This window comes from Pteronotus mesoamericanus, unplaced genomic scaffold, assembly GCF_021234165.1.
Source record: "Pteronotus mesoamericanus isolate MK-2021 breed Mesoamerican mustached bat unplaced genomic scaffold, CSHL_Meso_final contig_1210, whole genome shotgun sequence".
NCBI classification, from domain to species: Eukaryota; Metazoa; Chordata; class Mammalia; order Chiroptera; family Mormoopidae; genus Pteronotus; species Pteronotus mesoamericanus.
The window spans coordinates 47,824-66,999 of NW_026555047.1; the positions used below are offsets into that span (position 1 = coordinate 47,824).

The following is a 19,176-nucleotide window of genomic DNA, read 5'->3' on the forward strand; positions in this document are numbered from 1 at the left end:
ATATGTACAACATTTTCAGTCAGACCTTGGCTGTAATTAATGACCTGCTTGTATTTGAGACCTCTCTCCCACAGGTTCCCTACATTCCTTTGAGCCTGGAGATAAAGTGCTACTCAAGACTTGGAAGACTGGCTCTCCAGAGAGCTAGCTAAAAGAAAAAAAGACCTTAGGACAGGCTCCCCTTCCCCATCACGGTTAAGTGGGCAGGAATAAAACTTTGGATTCATCACACCGGAGTAAAGAAAGCACTGGAGGAACGATGGACCACCAAACCAGAAGAAGACCTGAAAGTCATCTTTTGAAAACAATGACATGCTTTCATCAGTTTTTTCTTTAACCTGATATTATGGAGAACTTTTTTCCTTTCAAATCAGATGAAAATATTTGGATATATTTAGCGAAAATGTTCTAAATATCTCTTTTGTCTTGCAGAAGGACCCTATGTTGGACAAACTTTCATTTCATGTCTTTTTTTTCTTCTGTTTTCACTTTATGCCTTATAGGTGTTTGTATTCCCCTGTACAGCCTTAGAAATTATACTTTGTTCCAGCATATCAATAAGAATACAACCTACTATGATATTATAATTGGGGACCTGTTGGTAACCCTAAAGGACAGGGAAGTGTTTTCCTTAAAAATCACTAATGTAGCCCCCAGCTGGAGAAGGTGCAACTTTTGTTAACTGTACTAGAAACTGTTTTATACTTTCAGCAGACGTGGAGATGAATTGCAACACTGCCATTAATGTATCTTAAGCCTTCGGCCACATCAAATTGCCTGCAGGATGGTTTCTAACATGTAGAAGGACTGTTTATTCCTATGTTCCAGCAAATAGTTCTGGGGGACCATGCTCTCTGGGAAGATTGACAGTGTTTGTGGCTCAGAAGCCCACGTCACGTGGGCTTGGCGGGAACTCTCCCTTGCATCTGATTGTAACAGTAATTTGCACCTTTTTAGCTCTGCTGAGTATATGTCTTTGACTGTATTGTAATGCCAGCTATGGTAACCTCTTTGAATATAGAAATAAGTAGGTTAGTCTGTTCTACGGCAAAAGCTTTAAATGCCACCTCTCAAGCCATTAGTGCAATCAGTCAAGAACTAGCACAAGTCAGAGAAGCAGTATTAGAAAACCTTGTAGCTATAGACTACCTCCTTTTAAGACACAATCATGGATATGAACAATTGAAAGTAAAAGACACTGTTGTTTCAACCTGACTGAGAATTCACAGCTCATAGAACATAAAGTAAATAAAGTTGTGTCCAAGATAAAACAAAGAAAGGGGTTACTTGGTATTGATCTGTCTAAACTCACCTCCTGGCTGCCTAGTATTACTGGTCTTAGAGAGGCATCTGTTGTTTTCATTCTTTTCATCTTTTTCAGTATCATAGCTTATTGTTGCATACAGTGTGCCCCCTTATGTGGATCTGCAATTGAGTGTATCCCTAAACCCCATACTAGATTTACTAATGTTAAGATGCATGCTCAACAGCAAAATGATAATTTTCCTATTAAACTGATCTCAGAGAAATAAGATAGTTTAGACTAACAGTGGGGGCATAATGGGAGAACTCAACAGTTGGAAAATTTTAGTTTTAAGTTATAGTTAATAAGCTTAGTAATGAATTCATGTAAAAAGCTATTGTTCCAGAAACTGAAGGCATGACTCACTCTGACTCCAGGACACCACAAGCAATTCGACCTTTGTGCCCCAGGAGAACTGCAAGCAATCAAGATGGTATCTGAGCCATTGTGCTCCAGGGAGAGGCGTCCTTGCCCAGGACACAGATAAAGAATCACGGGGCATCAGATGAAAGGGTGCTAGGAAAATTGCCATACTAGCTTTTATCTGATTAACCTTTTCCCTGAATTTCAAACCCCTTATCTACACTTTCTTCTCCTTATTAAAAAGGTCAGCTTGAGATGAAATGTAGGACCGTCTTTTAGGGTATATAACCAGCCATCTTCTCAGATTGCTGACCTTCTGAATAAAGTGCCCATAAAGACTCAATCTTTGTTCCCACTTATTGCTTCTGATAGTGACACGGAGCACCAACGCTGGCTTTTCCGCTTTCATCCTAACGGGACGCCACGCAGGAAAACTGCGTCAGTACTTCCCATTACAGATGGAGCGCAGCAGCCAGGTGAGCTCTTTTAGCTCAGATTCCAGTGTAGTAGGGTGGTGGAAGTCTTGCAGGGTAGGGCCGGGGCAGAAAACCGACATTTCCCTCAGGCTGTGTTAGTGACCTTCGCCCCTCCTGACACAGGTCTGTAACACCGGTCAAGGAGACCCCAGGGTCGGGGCCACGGATAACAACTTGGCCGGGGCGGTCCGGAGAGTTGTTTATTGGAGAGACGCTGGTATCATCGCCCAATCAGCGTTCCCCGAAGGAGGAATGCCTGGGTCACCGTCCATTTAGGGTGAATTGTCTGTATAACCGGCCAATCCAGGCCGTGGGCGGGCGGGCTCGCAGCTGCGTGAACAGCTCTCTCGGGCTTTTGTGGTGCAGGTGCCGCGGAGCCAGCCGGGAGGACCTCGGGACCGTACCGGATCCTAATGGTCAGTTTTAGGGCGCTGGTGGTAGTTTGGGGAAGGGGGGTTGGTGAGGAAAATGTAGGGGCGGAGGGTGTTGATACGAATCTCCCTGAACTGGCTTTGAGCGACGGGGAGGTGGGGGTGGCGGCCTCCTCCAGCCGCACGGTGTTCCGACCCGAGTCCTTGGCCCGGCAGATCGAGGGAGGGAGAGCGGGACATGCACTGTTGCCGGCGGTCGGGGGGTTGGGAGCTGAGTGGGGGTTGCACGCGGGGTAAGGGGACTCGATCCCGACAGGGTTAAGGCGGCTTTATGACAAAGCTTGTTGCAGTAGGGAACAATGCTCGGATCTCAGAGCGGCGCCCTCTCTCAAATACGACAGAAAAGGGCTTTTCTTTCCAGTGGAAGCAGGGTGAGCAGGAAGCCGTTGTGACAGGAACCACTCTCCCTGTGGTCAGCGCGTTCTCGGCCCAGATCAGCAGGACCTTGTCTCCATCTCGGTGTTTGTCCAGATGCGGGGGATGGTGTGGTGTGGGGGGCAGTGTCTGGATCTGTGGGGAGAACAGGAGCCTGTATAAAGTTTGGGTAGGAAATGGGCAACTGTGATCGTTTGGTGAAGCCTGTAAAAAATGAAGAATACAAATTTCCTAAGGAGGGGCTTTCCAAAGATTTATTGCAAGGGGTGGGAAGAAGCGACTCTGCACTCGGGGCAGGGGCTGTGCAGTAGGGTGAGTGCTTTGACCATACCACCTTCAGGCGTCTCAAGAGTTGGACTAAATGGTTTTTCTTTTTCCTTTTATTCTTTAGAGTGGAGTCAACAAATGCAGGAAAGACCAGATGTGGTTGGGATGTCAGTTCCCTGAGGCCAGTCTGTTCTCAGGAGTGCTGTGTGCTGGCTCAGGCTGAGGACAGAAGAAAATGCAGGGGTCTCAGGGAAGGAGAGAAGCTGAACCAAAGTCTGGCCAACAAGCATTTGCTTTGCTTGGTCAGTAGGGATGAGCAGTTCAGTTAATCAGTGATGAGGCACAGGAGAAGGGTTGCTGTGGCCAGCCTTGTCCTGGATAAACGAGAGGAAGGGGTTCTTGCAGCATGCCCTTTTCCAGAACAAATGGGTGAGGCTCAGGGTAGTGCTTCCTTACACCTTCCATGGATATTACCAGCCGCACAGGTCTTAGGGAGGATTTGGCATTGTCACCTGACACTTGTGAACAGCCTCTGTCCAGCTCAGCCCTGAGCTTTCCTTTCTTCAGCCTCAGGTTCCAGCAGATGCTTCGTTTCTTCTCCTTAGTGAGGGTAGTAAGGGTCTCAGGTGTTTGTCTTGTTGACTTCCATTATTGTGGGGCTGAACCAGAGATGCCACCTGGGGAAATTGTCTCAGTACAGAAAATGTCCTCTTTTTTGTTGTATTGTGTTGTCCCAGTTATTGTTGTAACTTAAATACCTTCATGTGTTTCTGGGAAAGTCCTACCTTGTTCTGTAGAAACATGGTTCCTTAGACATTGGCCTGTCATTTTAGTTTTAACAACCGGTTTTTTATAAATTAAAAAACAAAACCCCCCCACTAGGTTTTGGATTTAATGGAAGTTTATTAAAACTTTACATCTGTTGGGGAGAGTTGCTATCATGGTGGCATTAAGTTTCCATTCAGAGAACACACACCATCTTTCCATTTCTTTCTTTGTCCTTTTGATGTCATTGGGTACATTTTATAATTTTTCATTATGATCACTTTATATTCTTCATTAGACATTTTATTGGGAAAGCCTCCAGTTCTCTTCCTTTGTCTTTCTCCTTTACTTTCACACAGAACACTTCACTTTTGACACTCTTGGTCACCAGGTAAAGGAGCATTTCTGCACAACAAGCAATCTGTGGCACCAACCAGATGTCCTACAATTTAACTCAGTTTTGACACCATCTATCTGGAGCATCTACCTGGAGGCTAAGAGCTCACCCACAAGACTACCCTTTAATTCAGATGCCAATTACAAGTAGTAGGTCCCCAGGTTACCTGCAGCTTCTGTGGACTTGGCCCCAAGTCAAGGTTCTCATGACCCCTTCTCTGGGTTTAATTTGTTAATTTGTTTGAGTGGCTCAAGGAAACACTGACTTATGTTTGCCAGTTTATTACAGGACATGATAAAGGATACAGATGAACATCCAGATGAAAAGAGGCATAGCGTGAGGTCTGGGAGGGACCTGAGTGCAGGAGCTACTGTCCCTGTGGAATTGGGGTGTGTCACTGTCCCCATGTGGATGTGCTCCCCCAAATGGAAGCTCTCTGGAGCTGGTGCTATTGGGACTTCTGCGTTCCTCCTGACATAGGCATGATCAATTGTAAACTCTATTTCCAGCCCCTCTCCTCTCCCTAGAGTGTATGATTATATCTGAACATTCCAACATTCTAGTGTTGGCTGGGGCTTTCTGGTGACAGCCCCCTTTCAGGAGCCACCCAGAGTTACGTCATTAGAAAAAGATGCTCCTATCATTTAGGTGCTCTTACCATTTAGGATTACCCATCACTCTGATGGGCCCTGATACAGGGGTATCAGGAATCAGAGAAAGGTGGGTGTGTATTATCTCACAGACATAACTTTAGAATTTAAGAAAATTTGTAATAAATGAAAATTTATCAGTAAATTTAGTTTTAATAGTCTAGAATGTTTTTAAATATTCCTTTTAACTTTGGTTGCTAGTGACTCACAGAGAACCGAGATTTCCTTCTCTGTTGTGTTTGCATCCTGGAAAGCCACTAATAGAGTATTCTGTGCTTATCTTATTCTTTGTAGATCTTCCACAATAATACTTTGAGCTAGGATTATAGGCAACTCTTTACTTCTGCTATAATTCTTATGTATTTTTGTTTATTGGACCTGGATAGGATCTCTTAGAGGAGGCAAGGGGCCTCCTTGTTTTACCTAATTTGGGGGGGGAAGGCCTTTCTTTTCATCATTTGTATGTTCCTTAATGAACTTTTTTTCCCTCAGTGAGTCCCTCCTCCGGCTCTGCAGGGTCCAACCCATTCCTAAACTGCTAAAGGTTCTCCTGCAGGTGCACTGTGGACTAGGATACATCTTTTTCTTTATTCAGATGTTGTCACATTGTTCTTTTAAGGTGGTATTGTGATAAAATATAACTGACTTCATAGTATCTAACTATAAAATGCAGTGTATATAGAAAATGTGCAAGCAACTGCCCAGCCAACTATACAACCTGAAGTAAACATCCGTGTAAGGACAGGCAGGCCAAGAAATGGATGAAACCCTCACACTAGACACCCCGCTAGAAATGACTTTTACAGACAGGCCTCCTTTCCAGGTGAATTATGCAGGGGTGGGCAAATGTAGGTTTATAGTTTACATATGGAAAAATATAAATAAATAATAACACAAGAATAAATTCTGTTTTGTGTACTCACAACTGTATACCTACTTTTGCCCTTAAGAGTGCGCACACTCTTAAGTCAGTGTATTTTATTTTTGCACATTTTCTTTTGTGTGCACATGGCATCATACTGTGTGTCCCACTGAGTGTCGGGTGTCTTCTGTTCACAGTTTTGTTTTATCCCATGGAATGGTAGGTAACTTTTGTTGCTTTGCACTCTTCCCTGATGGGACTATACCATTTCCATTTGTTGATTCTTCTACTAGTGGTCACATGGGTGGCATCATGGTTTTTATTATGACAGGTGTTTCCAACTACATTATTGGATGTCTTAGGCATTTGATGTCTTAGGTTTATCCTCTCAAAAGTTCCCACACTGGACCTTTGGTCCTCCCCCAAAGGTATGTTCCACGTGTGCCCCTCTGTTTTATGTTGTCCTTTTGGGGTTGGATCCATCCCAGACCTGCACCCAAAGTGGGTTTGGCTGTCCAGACAATGCCACATGCACCATGACGCTAAAAAAATGGTTGGGAATCTGGGGAGATGGAGGCAGGTATGAACTTTTGTGGGAGCTTAGAGGGAGAGTGGGTGGAGATTCTGTTGCAGCTGGGGATGTGTGAGGCTTCCCCTTCCACCCACCAGATCACGGGACATGTGGCACTTGTGGGACTCTTACCAGTTTGCCTGAAGTGGTCCAGGCAGGGAAGAGGGTGGTGCTCAGAGAGCTGCTCTCAGTCAAACCACAGATCACATCACAAATGGAGCCAGCCTCTTCATTAGAGTTCATCCTGATGTATGCTCGAAGCCTGATGGTACCTCATCTCTTTAATCAAAGTTGAATTTGTATGAAGTGTGAATTTTAAAAGCCAAATGCCCAAAGGACATATTTCAATGAAGACCAGCAGGCATTGGAGTCCGCTCCTCCCAGGGTTTTGGAGAGAGACAGGAAAGTGTGTCAGCAGTCCGGGCTCTGTTCTCAGATTTCAGCGCCATTATTGACTGGTTTAATGTCCTGCCTCATTGCTGAGTTATGTATGCCAGGGTTCTCTACCACACACAACAAAACCCTTCTAGAAATAGTCGCCTGCCTGGGTGGCCAATAAATAGTCATAAATAGTCCGCAGCCAGTCGGTCATCAGTTCCATGGCCCCTGGGAGACTAGTCCTTCATGGATAGCATCTAAACAGTAGTAGTCTGCTGTACGGAGTTAGCATATTTCAGGCATTTCCTGAGTGTTACCTGTGTCGTGGGTCCATCCTCAGTGGGGAGATGCCAGAAGCCCAGGCTTGTCTCTGTCCTGTGTGTGCCAGTTCTTTTCAGGGAGTGGCCAGTGGGGTGCTGTCGGCAGGACACCAGAATCAGGACAGCTGAAGCCCTGAGATAGCCTGGTCTCCAGTAGGGACAAGGGTGTGGCCAGCATGGTGCCCTGATAGTGTGGAGCACTGGAGGGAAGCTCCTTTCACCAGATCATCATGGGCAACATATGGCCCCCTTCTTGGCACACAGACTCCCATAAGCAAGAGAGGAGGTCTAAAGGGTAGGAGGCTGGGAGGGGTCACTGTTTGCTTGTGGTCACTGCATTTGGGAGATTCTAGAATCTTTTGTTGCCTCATTGAGAGTGAGCTGGCTAGTGAGGTACAGCATGTTGGCCCTAGAACCCAAGTAGACCCAGTAAGTGGTAGGCCTGCTTTAAAGCAGTGAATGCTCCTAAAGTGAGGTTTGGTCCTTTCCTGGGCTGGTTTGTAAAATAATTGACAGGAATTTTAATGACACAGAAGGACCTTGAGCTTTGTGGGATGCAGTGGTTCCACCCTGAACGGAAAGTTCTTTCACAGGTTAAGGAACTGCCTTCCCAGTCTAGGTCCTCTAGGGCTGGAGTTAAATCCCTAAAATGCCAAGTCCTTCTTTCCCTCCCAAAGCCAACATCCCTTCTTCATGCATAACGTCATCTGTTAACTGTCCCCTGTGCATCATTTCCAGAAGCTGCGCTATTTTAATGGATTTTTATGGTTTCAAATCTTGCATTTATTTAATACATTTTGAGTTTATTCTTGTGCATGGTGTAAGAAGGTGATCTAGTTTCTTTTTTGCATGTATCCAATTTTCCCAACACCATTTATTGAATAGACCATCTTAACCCCATTGTAAGTTTTTGCCTTCTGCGTCAAATATTAATTGACCATAAAGGTATAGGTTTATTTCTGGGTTCTCTATTCTGTTCCATTGATCTATTGGGTTGGCCAAAAATCCATATTTTTTTCCCGTAAAATAAAAGATGCCTTTTTTCATTTCCCCCTATAACTATTGATTTGGATATTTTGAGTATGTCAGCTCTCTCCTGAGTGGTATAATGTTAATTATTCTTAGTTAATGTCTCGCATTGATCACTGTCTACCTCAGCTTGTCTGCCTAACTGTGGAGCATTATCCAGCAAGAAATATCCAGCACAAAATTTCACGAACAACTTTTGACATGTTCAATCAGTCACAGCATTTTCTCCATAGGCAGCTCAAATCTTTTTTTGCATTTCAGTTGCATTTTTACCTTTCTTGAAATAATACAGCATAATATGCCAAAAATGTTGCATATTTTCTTCCATCTTAAATATTAAAATGGCTACACAAAAATTCACAATTTTTTGATAAGGTTTTTTTTTTTTTGAAATACATGCTGATATGACAGCTGTCACAATACAATCTAACAAAATTGTTTTGAATAATGTTAAAGACAACTAAGTGCTTCTAGAGCCATGTTACAGAAAAAAACAAACTTTTTGGACAACCCAGTATAAATCTGTTTTTATAGCAATACTATGCTGTTTTATTATAGCTTTGTAGTATAGTTTGATATCAGGTAGCATGATTTCTCCAGTTTTGTTCTTTTTTTTCCTCAACATTGCTGTTGCTATTTGGGGGGTCTTTTGTAGTTCTATATAAATCTTCGGAATATTTATTCTAGTTCTATAAAATATGCCATTGGTATTGTGATAGGAATTGTGTTGAATATATAGATTGCTTTGGGTAGTATGGACATTTTAACGATAATTCTATCCATGAACACAGTATATACCTCCACTTATTTTTATTTTCTTCAATTTCTTTCTTCAGTATCTTATAATTTTCCAAGTATTAGTCTTTTATATCTTTGGTTAAATCTATTCCTAGGTCTTTTTTTTTTTTTTTTTTTTTGATGCAGTTGTAAGTGGGATTGTTTTCTTAGTTTCTCTTTGTGTTAGTTCATGATTGGTGTATAAAAATGCAACTGATTTCTGGATATTTATTTTGTATCCTGCTACTTTACTGAATTAACTTACTCAGTTCTAGTAGTTTCTGGTAGAATCATGAGGGTTCTCTAAACACAGTCTCATGTCATCTGGAAATAGTGAGTTTTACTTCTTCCTTTCCAATTTGGATGCCTTTTATTTCTTCTTGTCTGAGTCCTGTGGCTAGGAATTCCAGTTCTGTGTTAAATAAGAGTGGTGAAAGCAGACATCCCTGACTTGTTTCTGATCTTACAGGAAACACTTTTAGTTTTTGCCCATTAAGTATGATGTTGGCTGTGGGTTTGTCATATATGACCTTTATTATGTTGAGGTATGTCCCCTCTATTCCCATTTTGCTGAGAGTTTTTATCGTCAGTTGATGCTGGATTTTATCAAATGCTTTTTCTGGATCAATTGATATCATGTGATTTTTTTTATCCTTCATTTTGTTTATGTGGTATATCGTGTTTATTGGTTCATGGATATTGATATTGGTTCATGCATCCCTGGAATAAACTCTATGGTCTACTTGACCATGGTGTATGATCTTTTTAATGTATTGCTAGATCTGGTTTGCTAATATTGTGTTGAGGATTTTAGCATCTATGTTCATCAGGGATATTGGCCTGTCATTTTCTTTTTTTGTGGTGTCTATATTTAGTTTTGGAATTAGGAAAATGCTGGCCTTGTTAAATGAGCCACGAGTCTTCCTTTCTCTTCAATTTTTTAGAATAATTTGAGAGGGGTAGGTGTTAGTTCTTTAAATGTTTGGTGAAATTCACCCATGACAGTCTAGGACTTGGGTTTGTTGGGAGTTTTTTTTTATTATTACATCAATTTCTTTAGTTGTAATCAGTTTAGATTTTCTGATTATTCCTAATTTAGTTTTGGAAGATTGTATGTATCTAGGAATTTATCTGCTTCATTCAGATTGCCCAATTTGTTGGCATATAGTTGTTTGTAGTATTTGCTTATACTTTGTATTCCTGTGCTGTTAGTCATTCTCTTTCACTTCTGATTTGATTTTATTTATTTGAGCCCTCTCTTTTTTCTTGATGAGTCTGGCTAAAGGTTTGTCAATCTTGTTTGTCTTTTCAAAGAACCAGCTCTTGGTTGCATTGATCTTTTGTATTGTTTTTTAGGCTCTACTTCATTTATTTCTGCTCTGATATTTATTATTTCCTTCTATTCTGGGAATTGCTTGTTCTTTTTTAGTTCTTATAAGTATAAAGTTAGGGTGTTTATTGGAGATTTTTCATGTTCCTTGAGGTAGACATGTAATGCTATGTGTTTCCCTCTTAGGACTGCTTTCACTGTGCCCCACAGATTTTGGGTAATTGTGTTCTCATTTTCACTTGCTTCAAGGTATCTTTTTTTTTTTAAAGATTTTATTTATTTTTAGAGAAAGGGGAAGGGAGGAGAAAGGAGAGGGAAGAGAAACATCAACGTGTGGTTGCCTACTGGAGACCTGACCCACAACCCAAACATGTGCCCTGACTGGGAATTGAACCCATGACCCTTTGGTTCGCAGGCCAGTGCTCAGTCCACTGAGCCACACCAGCCAGGGCTCAAGATATCTTTTCATTTCTGCATTAATCTTGTTATTAACCATTTCATTGTTTAGTAACAAATCATCTTGCCTCCATGTCTTTGTGTGTGTTTCTGGGTTTTTTTCTTGTGATTGATTTCTGGTTTCATACCATTATGGTCTGAGAAGATGCCTGATATGATTTGAGTTTTCTTAAATTTATTGAGACATGTTTTCTGTCATAACATGTGGTCTGTCCTTGAAAATGTTCCATGTGCAATTGAAAAGAATGTATATTCTCCTTTGTGGTGAAATGCTCTGAAGATATCAATTAAATCTGTCACGTCTATTGTGTCATTTGAGGCCACTGTTTCCTTGGTAATGGGTGTTAAAATCCCCTATTATGACTATTACTGTCTGTCTCTCCCTTTATGTCCATCAAGATTTGCTTTGTATGTTTAGATGCTCCTAAGTTGGGTGCATAAATGTTTACAAGTGTTATATCCTCTTGTTGTATTGATCTCTTTATTGTTATGTAGTGTCCTTGTCTCTTATTATAACCTTTGTTTTAAAGTCTATTTTGTCAGATACAAGTATTGCTACCTCAGGTTTTATTTCCTTTCCATTTGCCTGAAATACCTTCTTCCATCCCTTTATTTTTAGTCTGTGTGTATCTTTGGTTCTGAGGTGGGTCTGTTATAGACAGCATATATATGGGTCTTGTTTTTTTTAGCCATCAGTTACCCTGTGTCTTTCCACTGGAGCATTTAGGTCATTTACATTTAAAGTGATTATTGATAGGTATGTATTTATTGTCATTTTATTCTATTTTGTAAATATTTTATTTTTTTAAGAGGGGAATGAAGGGAGAGAGGGAGAGAAACATCGATGTCCTTCCTCCACTTTCCTTCCTCCCGCCTCCCTCCTTCCTTTCTCCCTCTTCCTTCTCCTAATACTAATTTGGTGGTAATGAACCCTTTTAGCTTTTTCTTGTCTGGGAAACTATTTCTCCCTCAGTTTTAAATGATAGCCTTACTGGGTAAAGTAGTCTTGGTTGTAGGTCCTTGCTCTTCATCATTTTGAGTATTTCATGCCAATCCCTCTGGCCTGAAAAGTTTCTGTTGAGGAATCAGTTGACAGTCTTATAGGAGCTCCCTTGTTGGTAACTGACTTTCTCTTGCTGCTTTTAAGATTCTCTGTTTGTCTTTAACCTTTGCTCTTTTAATTATGATGTGTCTCGGTGTGGGCCTCTTTTGGTTCCTCTTGTTTGGGACTCTTTGTGCTCCCTGGACTTGTGTGTCTTTTTCCTTAAACAGGTTAGAAAAGTTTTTAGTCATTAATTTTTCAAGTAGGTTCTTGATCCCTCTCTTGTCTTTTTCTGTACCCCATCATGCAGATGTCATTACACTTCATGTTGTCCCAAAAGTCCCTTAAACTATCCTCATTTTTAAAAATTAATTTTCCTTTATGCTGCTTTAATTGGGTGTTTTCTGCTACCTTGTCTTCCAAATAGCTGATTCAGTGCTTCATCTAACCTAAGTTTATTCCTTCTGGTGCATTCTTCATTTCAAATATTGTATTTTTTGCTTCTCATTGGTTCTTTATTATGGTTTCTATGTCCTTTTTCATGGTGCTCTCACTAAGTTCTTTGTAATTTGCATTAACTCCCTTATGTATCCTTATAACTGTTTTTTAAAAACTTTATATCTGGTAAATTGCTTACATCTATTTTATTTAACTCTTATTCTGGAAATGTCTTCTGTTCCCCCCCACCATTTACTGATTTTAGAGAGAGAGAAAAATATTGATGTGTTGTTCCACTTATTTATGGATTCATTGGGTGATTCTTTTATGTGTCCTGACTGGGAAGCAAACCCACAACCCTCGCATAGCGGGACTATGTTCTAACCCAACTGAGCCATCCTGTTCTTTCATTTGGATCATGTTTCTTTGTCTCCCCATTTGGGCTGCCTCTTTGTTTTTGTTTTTTCATGTTAGGTAGATCTGCTGTGTCTCCCAGTCTTGGTATGATGGCATTATAATAGGTATCCTGTGGGATCCAGTGGCACAGTCTCCTTGATCACCTGAACTGGGTTCTCCAGAAATGCCTCTTGTGTGGGTGATGTGAACCCTCCTCTTGTAATGAGTCTTGATTGGTATTGGCCTGTTTGTGCGTGGGTTCAATGCTCAGCTCATTGACTGTGAGGCTTGACCACAACCACAGTGTATGAGCTGCTCTTTGGGTACTGATGACACTAAGTGGGATTCGTTTTAGCAGGATCTGTTGCCTGCCAAGATATGCCTTTGGATATGTTGCTTGTAAAGCTTATTGGATCCTGCTCTGATGTTATCTGAAGCTGGCCACCAGGTGTGCTGGTTCTGGGGCCTCTTTGGAGGGACCCTGGTGAAGATCAATGACAGACACTGCCTGTGACTGGCCCTGGACAGCCTGCTAGGAGCTACAAAATGATCCACATTTTGTGGCTGCCTCTGCTGGGCTTGGCTGTGCATGGGAAGGACCAAGCTGACAAGGCTGGCTTCCACCAGCACAGAGTCCAGGGACAGAGCAGCAAAAGGCCTATGGTACCCCAAAATTTGCCTGGTGTGGGGTTGAGGCCCCTTGCTCTTCAGTGGGAACCTGCCAGCTGCCTGTTAGATTCAGTAACTGAAAGAGCCTCTAGCAGTACTCAGGTTGCATGAGGATTTCTCTTTGAGTCACCAAGTATGGGCGAAAGGTGTTTACCAGATTGGTACAGTTTCAATCTCACTGACAGTGCTAGATGTGAGGTCACTCAGCAAAAGTCCCAGTGCATACCAATTCTAGCTACCACCTGCTAGATGCTGCAGACCTTTGTGGTGGTGAAGGGTCTCAGGAAATCGTCAGGGTAAGGCCAACAGAGTTTATCAGGCCCAAACAGACCAAGATTTGGCCATGTGAAGGGAGAGCTTTGCACTTGTTGGCATGTGAGGGAAAAATGGTCTCTATCCTAGAGCCATACAATCCAATCTGTCCCAGATTCTGTCAGGAGCCCAAGCTCAGCATGGCTGGGCTGCCAGGAGTTGGGAGGGTGGGGCTAGTGAGTCTCCTGTGGTGGGGAGCGACCGTCAGGTTTGGGAGGAAGGAGAAGTGGCCCCTACTCCAGAGCTACACAACTCAGTAACTGGTACCCCCTGAGTGTGCCTGGACCTCTATACCCCTGCTCAGGCAGCTGACTCCTCAGAAGGGTGTGAGTTTCACCGGGTGGGGCTACAGGGATTGCAGAGGCTGGGGCTATTGCATTCCCCCAAGCTGATGCATAAGGTGAGGAGTGCTCCACCCAAGACAGATGGTGTCTGTGGTATGGGTGTGGTATCCCACTCAGGACAGGGATCCTGGTGGCTCTCCCTTCAGCTCTCTCCCCAGAGCCACAACCCCAGTCTCTTCTTGCACAACTCTAGTCCACTTTGCTGGAGTCCAGGGTGATTGGCTGCAAATGAGGTTTTGTGTGTGGGCCCTTTAAAGAGGGGTCTCTATCTTCAGACTCCCGTCTCTCCCTGGCAGACAGAATCCTTGCTGGTTTTTACAGCCAGATATTATATGGGCACCTCTTCCAAGCTCTGGTGCTCTGGGATGCAGAGCCTGGTGTAGGGTTGAGACCCCATGCTCTTCAATGTGAACCTTTACAGCCGAGCTACCCCTTCATAATCTCTGCCCTCCTATCAGTCTCAATATCACTTTCTCTGTAAATCCTCAGTTATAAGACTTCTGTTCAGCTAATATTAAATTGGTTATTTGGGTTGATTTTTCTATATTTTAGTTGTAATTCCAGTTTGGTCCTGGGAGGCAGTGAGCATAGCTTCTACTTACTCTGCCACCGTCTTGGTTCAACACCGTGTTTCCCTTTTAAGTGACACATTTTTCTCTTTCTGTTTTCAACGTTTCCTCCTTCTCTTCAACTTTCACCATTTTCACTGTGATGTATCTATTTGTGGATTACTTTGCAATTTTAATCTTGGGAGATCACTGGGTGTCTGGTAGTGGAGGTTGGTGTTTATCACAAGGAGTTGATGGTCCTGTGTAAAGGATCTCTAGGACCACCCTCAGTTATGAAGATTTCACTACAGTAGCTCACAGAAGGACTTATTTCAGAAAGGTGGTTATATACAGTGTTGCAGCTTATTACATAGAAAGGACACATTAAAATTAGTGATAGAAAAAGGTACACAGGGTGAAAACCAATAAAAACTAGGCTGAAATTTCAGTAGTCCCCTTTCAGCGGATATGCATGCACAGAGCTTAATGTGTAACCACATGTTTGAAATATTACTAATTAGGGGACCTCACCCAAGCCTTGGAGTCTGGGGTTTTTACTGACGGTTGGTCACATAAACATGGATACTGTGTGACTGACCTTCACCATTCAGTGCTCAGCTCTTCCAAAAGCCTATGACACAGTGTGTCCCAGGTGGACAGTACAGACATTGACGATAAGTCACATTATCAGCATAAATTCTGCCATGGCCCAAGGCCCCAGCCATACACAGACACTCTTATTGGCAGCTGATTCCAAGGGACTGTACACTTTCTCTCAGGAGCCAATCAAGGATTAGTCCTAAACAATGGTCAGTGTTTGGACAACCTGGGCTTGCTGAGTTAGGCTTTTTCTGCATATTTTCAAATGAAAGCATTTATTTCGTTTGTATACATCTCTCTGGACTCTGCAATAGATAGAGTAAGACAAGAGTAGTCACAATAAACTGTAGAGTCAAGTTCATAGTGATAGTGGTGCTGTTTACTAGGAAATGAGTGTGAACCGTCAGGGGAGTTCCCCAGTGCTTTCAGACTCACCCATCCTCCTGCACGCATTCTGGTGTTTCAGGACTCAGTGGTCTTTGCAGATGTGGCTGTCGACTTTACCGTGGAGGAGTGGGCTTTGCTGGACTCTGCTCAGAAGAACCTCTACAGGGATGTGATGCTGGAAAACTTCCAGAACCTGGCCTCAGTGGGTAAGGATGGCATCATCATTTCACTGAGTCATTTAGTGAAGAAGTGTTTATCAGTGCTGTTCTAAGACCTGACATGCAGGAAAGGAGTTATTGGTAAATGAGACTGAGATGGTCACAGCCACCATGGACCTAAAATCTAATGATGTTTCCATGACAGTGGAAATCTGGGTATTAAACTGAGACTTTGTCTTGTTTTTGTTTTCACTTAAAAGTATTTTATTTGAATTCTCGTAACTTCAAAGTTTTCACATGGACTTTTTAAAATAACCAATTAACTATTAGATGATTTAGTTTTGAGTTTCTGAGAAGTAGGACATTAACTCAAGCATTGATGTGTGATTGCAAAGCAATAGAAATCTGTCCTTCAGATGTGAAGATGTTGCTGTTGGTGTTATTATCAGTGATCAGTGAAGCTTAAATAAACAGAATTACAATTTTACAGGCTGAGTAGATTTTAGTAGACCAAATAAAATTTTGATCTAAATTCAAGGTTGTCCATAAAACATCCATATCAAATGCATAAGAATGTCTTTGGGCCCTGGCTGGTGTGGCTCAGTGGACTGAGCGCCGGCCTGTGAAACAAAGAGTCGGCAGTTCAATTTCCCAGTCAGAGCACATGCCTAGGTTGCAGGCCAGGTTCCCAGTAGGGGGCACATGAGAGGGAACCACACGCTCGTGTTTCTCTCCCTCTCTTTCTCACTCCCTTCCTTTCTCTCTAAAAATAAGTAAATACTTTTAAAATAAAATAAAAAAAAAAGAATGTCTTTGGAAGAAAAAAGTAATAACCACAGATTTTATGTGTGTGTGTGTGTGTGTTTTTAAATCCTTAAAACTTCAAATGTTTTCTGTTTGTATTTTACTGCATTACTGTTTGTCTTGGTTTAAAAGATTTGGAGGTTCTTTGGTGTCATTAGTGTGGGGTATAGTCTTTATGGGTCATTTTGGTTCACAGAGAATTTTCTTGTTTGAAGCTTTTTGATGGTCGTTAGGGAATTAACCATCATTTTGACTTAATGTGCCTGTCACTGGTAAAGTCTTACAAGTGCTAAACTCCTCAAAGTCTGTCTTTGCTCACGAATGCCTTCCTCATTCCTTAATATATTTACTTTTGTTTCAGATAATGAGACACTGTTTACAGCCAGTGGGCCCATTACTCAGCAGGATATCTATGAGGAAAAAATACCTAACAAAGAGAAAATAGCAAAATTCACAAGAAATAATTCTTGTATCTACATTTTAGCAAAAAATGGGGATGACCAGAGCATTGAAGATGAGCAACAAAACCATGGGAGACCACTGAGGTGAGGTGCCTTCACAAGAGAAGGTGGTAGAATCCCAGAAGAGATTCTTAGTATGTCATAAAGTTGTAAAACATAAAAATTATAATCCTAGCTCTATATTTGTTTATTCACATGTATTTAACAAAAAAAAATTTTTTTATTTAAAGTAGACATTGAGTGTTTGAAACAATTCAGTTCAAAACAATTATAGGAAAATCACACATACAGCAAATAGCATATGAATAGAGAATTTTTCTGAACTCTCTTCCAGAGTGTTTAGTTTATTAAGCTTCCAGACAATTTAGAAAGGGTAGGACAATTTCTCGTATATTGAAATACTGAAATGGAGTTAGAAATGTAGTTATATACTTACTGATTGTTAATAAAAAATCATTAATAAACATACTGTTAATAAAGTGGTTCTCATTTTTAACAGGAATCATATGGAGGACAGGTTCTGTGAACGTAGTGATGGAAATCAACATGAAGAAACCTTCATTCACATTCCCAATCTTAATCTGCATAAACCCATTTCTATGGGAATAAAACCATATGAATGCACCAAGTGTGGAAAAGGCTTCACACATCTTTCTTCCCTTAAGAAACATGTTAAAGCTCACCGTGGACATAAACCATCTCAGTGTCAGGAATGCAAACAGGGCTACATTTGTGCCTCACACCTAGGAACTCACTCTGGGGAGAAACCCTATGGATGTAAATTATGTGGGAGAACCTTTCCTTACTTCTACTGCCTCACTCAACACATCAGGATGCACACTACAGAGAAAAATTATGAATGCCAGCAGTGTGCAAAATCCTTCAATGAACTCTCCAGTCTTTCTAGACATGTGAGAACTCACACAGGAAAGAAGCTGTATAAATGTCAGGAATGTGGGAAAGCCTTCATTTATCCCTCAGAACTTCAAAGGCATATGATAACACACACTGGGGTGAAGCCCTATGAATGTAAAGCATGTGGGAAAACTTTTCGTCATTCCTATTCCCTGACCCGACATGTAAAAATTCACACTGCAGAGAAAACCTATGAATGTAAGAAATGCGGGAAAGCATTCAGTTGGCCTGAAACCTTTCAAGCCCACGTGAGGACACATACTGGAGAGAAACTCTATACCTGTGAAAGCTGTGGGAAAGCTTTCAGTTCTCCCAAGTCCTTCCAAGGACATGTGAGAACTCACACTGGAGAGAAACCTTACAAGTGTAAACAGTGTGGAAGAGCCTTTACTTGGTCCTCAAACTTTCAAGAACATGTGAGAATTCATACTGAAGAGAAGCTGTATAAATGTGAAAAATGCGGGAAAGCTTTCAATTCTTCCAGATCCTTTCAAGGTCACATGAGAACCCACACAGGAGAGAAGCCTTATGAGTGTACACAATGTGGGAAAGCCTTCAGTTGGTCCTCATCCTTACAAAAACATGGGAGAATGCACACTGGAGAGAAACCCCACAAATGTAAACAGTGTGGAAAAGCCTTCAAGTGGCCCTCATCATTTAGAAACCATGTAAAAATGCACACTGGATAGCAACACCTTGAATGCACGTATTCCTCAAAAGCTTTTGGTTAAGACATTCTTTCTAGACAGGAATCTTGTAACTTTAAATAATGTTGGAAAACATCTACTTATTATATAATGCTCCAGGAAATTCATACCAGGAAAGAAATGTTATAGAAGTTATAAATATGGTATTATGTTTGTCAATATCTCATTTTTTAAGTGGGTCATTAAGTGATAAATTTCCAGTTCCTTCAGAAATAAATGTTTATGTAAGAAATAATTCTCAATTCTTTCAGCTATAATGTATAAGTTTGATTTGTGTTTTTTCAGTTAGTACCTATTTTCTGTTTTCATTTTGAAGTTTATTGGACCCATAGTGATTTGAAATAAGCTTTCAATATGACAGTAATTTAACTTTTATGTAGTATTGTAGTGGAAGTGCCTTACATTAAACTTTTCTGATTGTATTATAAGTGCTTGACAGTAAGTTTTTGATTGACAGGGCATCCATCTCAAAGACATCCATCTCAAGCGTATAGCCAACTGTATGACTCAGCTACTACTAAAACAACTACATATATAATTAGGCTGCCTTGACCCATGAAATTTTCTTTTCAAAAAGTCCTGGGTGAACTAGATAAGTGACCACTTAACCATGCTTTTCTCTCCCCTTAAACTAATTTCTGCTCT

General features: G+C 41.4%; 1 protein-coding gene across 1 annotated transcript; it reads left to right on the plus strand.

Moving 5' to 3' along the window:
* Positions 1-2,497: 2,497 nt before the first annotated feature.
* Positions 2,498-18,639, plus strand: LOC129081043 (zinc finger protein 57-like). The gene is made up of 4 exons (XM_054586602.1): positions 2,498-2,558; positions 15,566-15,692; positions 16,810-16,993; positions 17,409-18,639. Exons 1-4 carry the CDS (start codon positions 2,556-2,558, stop codon positions 18,511-18,513), a joined length of 1,419 nt encoding a protein of 472 aa, XP_054442577.1. The 5' UTR covers positions 2,498-2,555; the 3' UTR covers positions 18,514-18,639.
* The last annotated feature ends 537 nt before the right edge of the window (positions 18,640-19,176 follow it).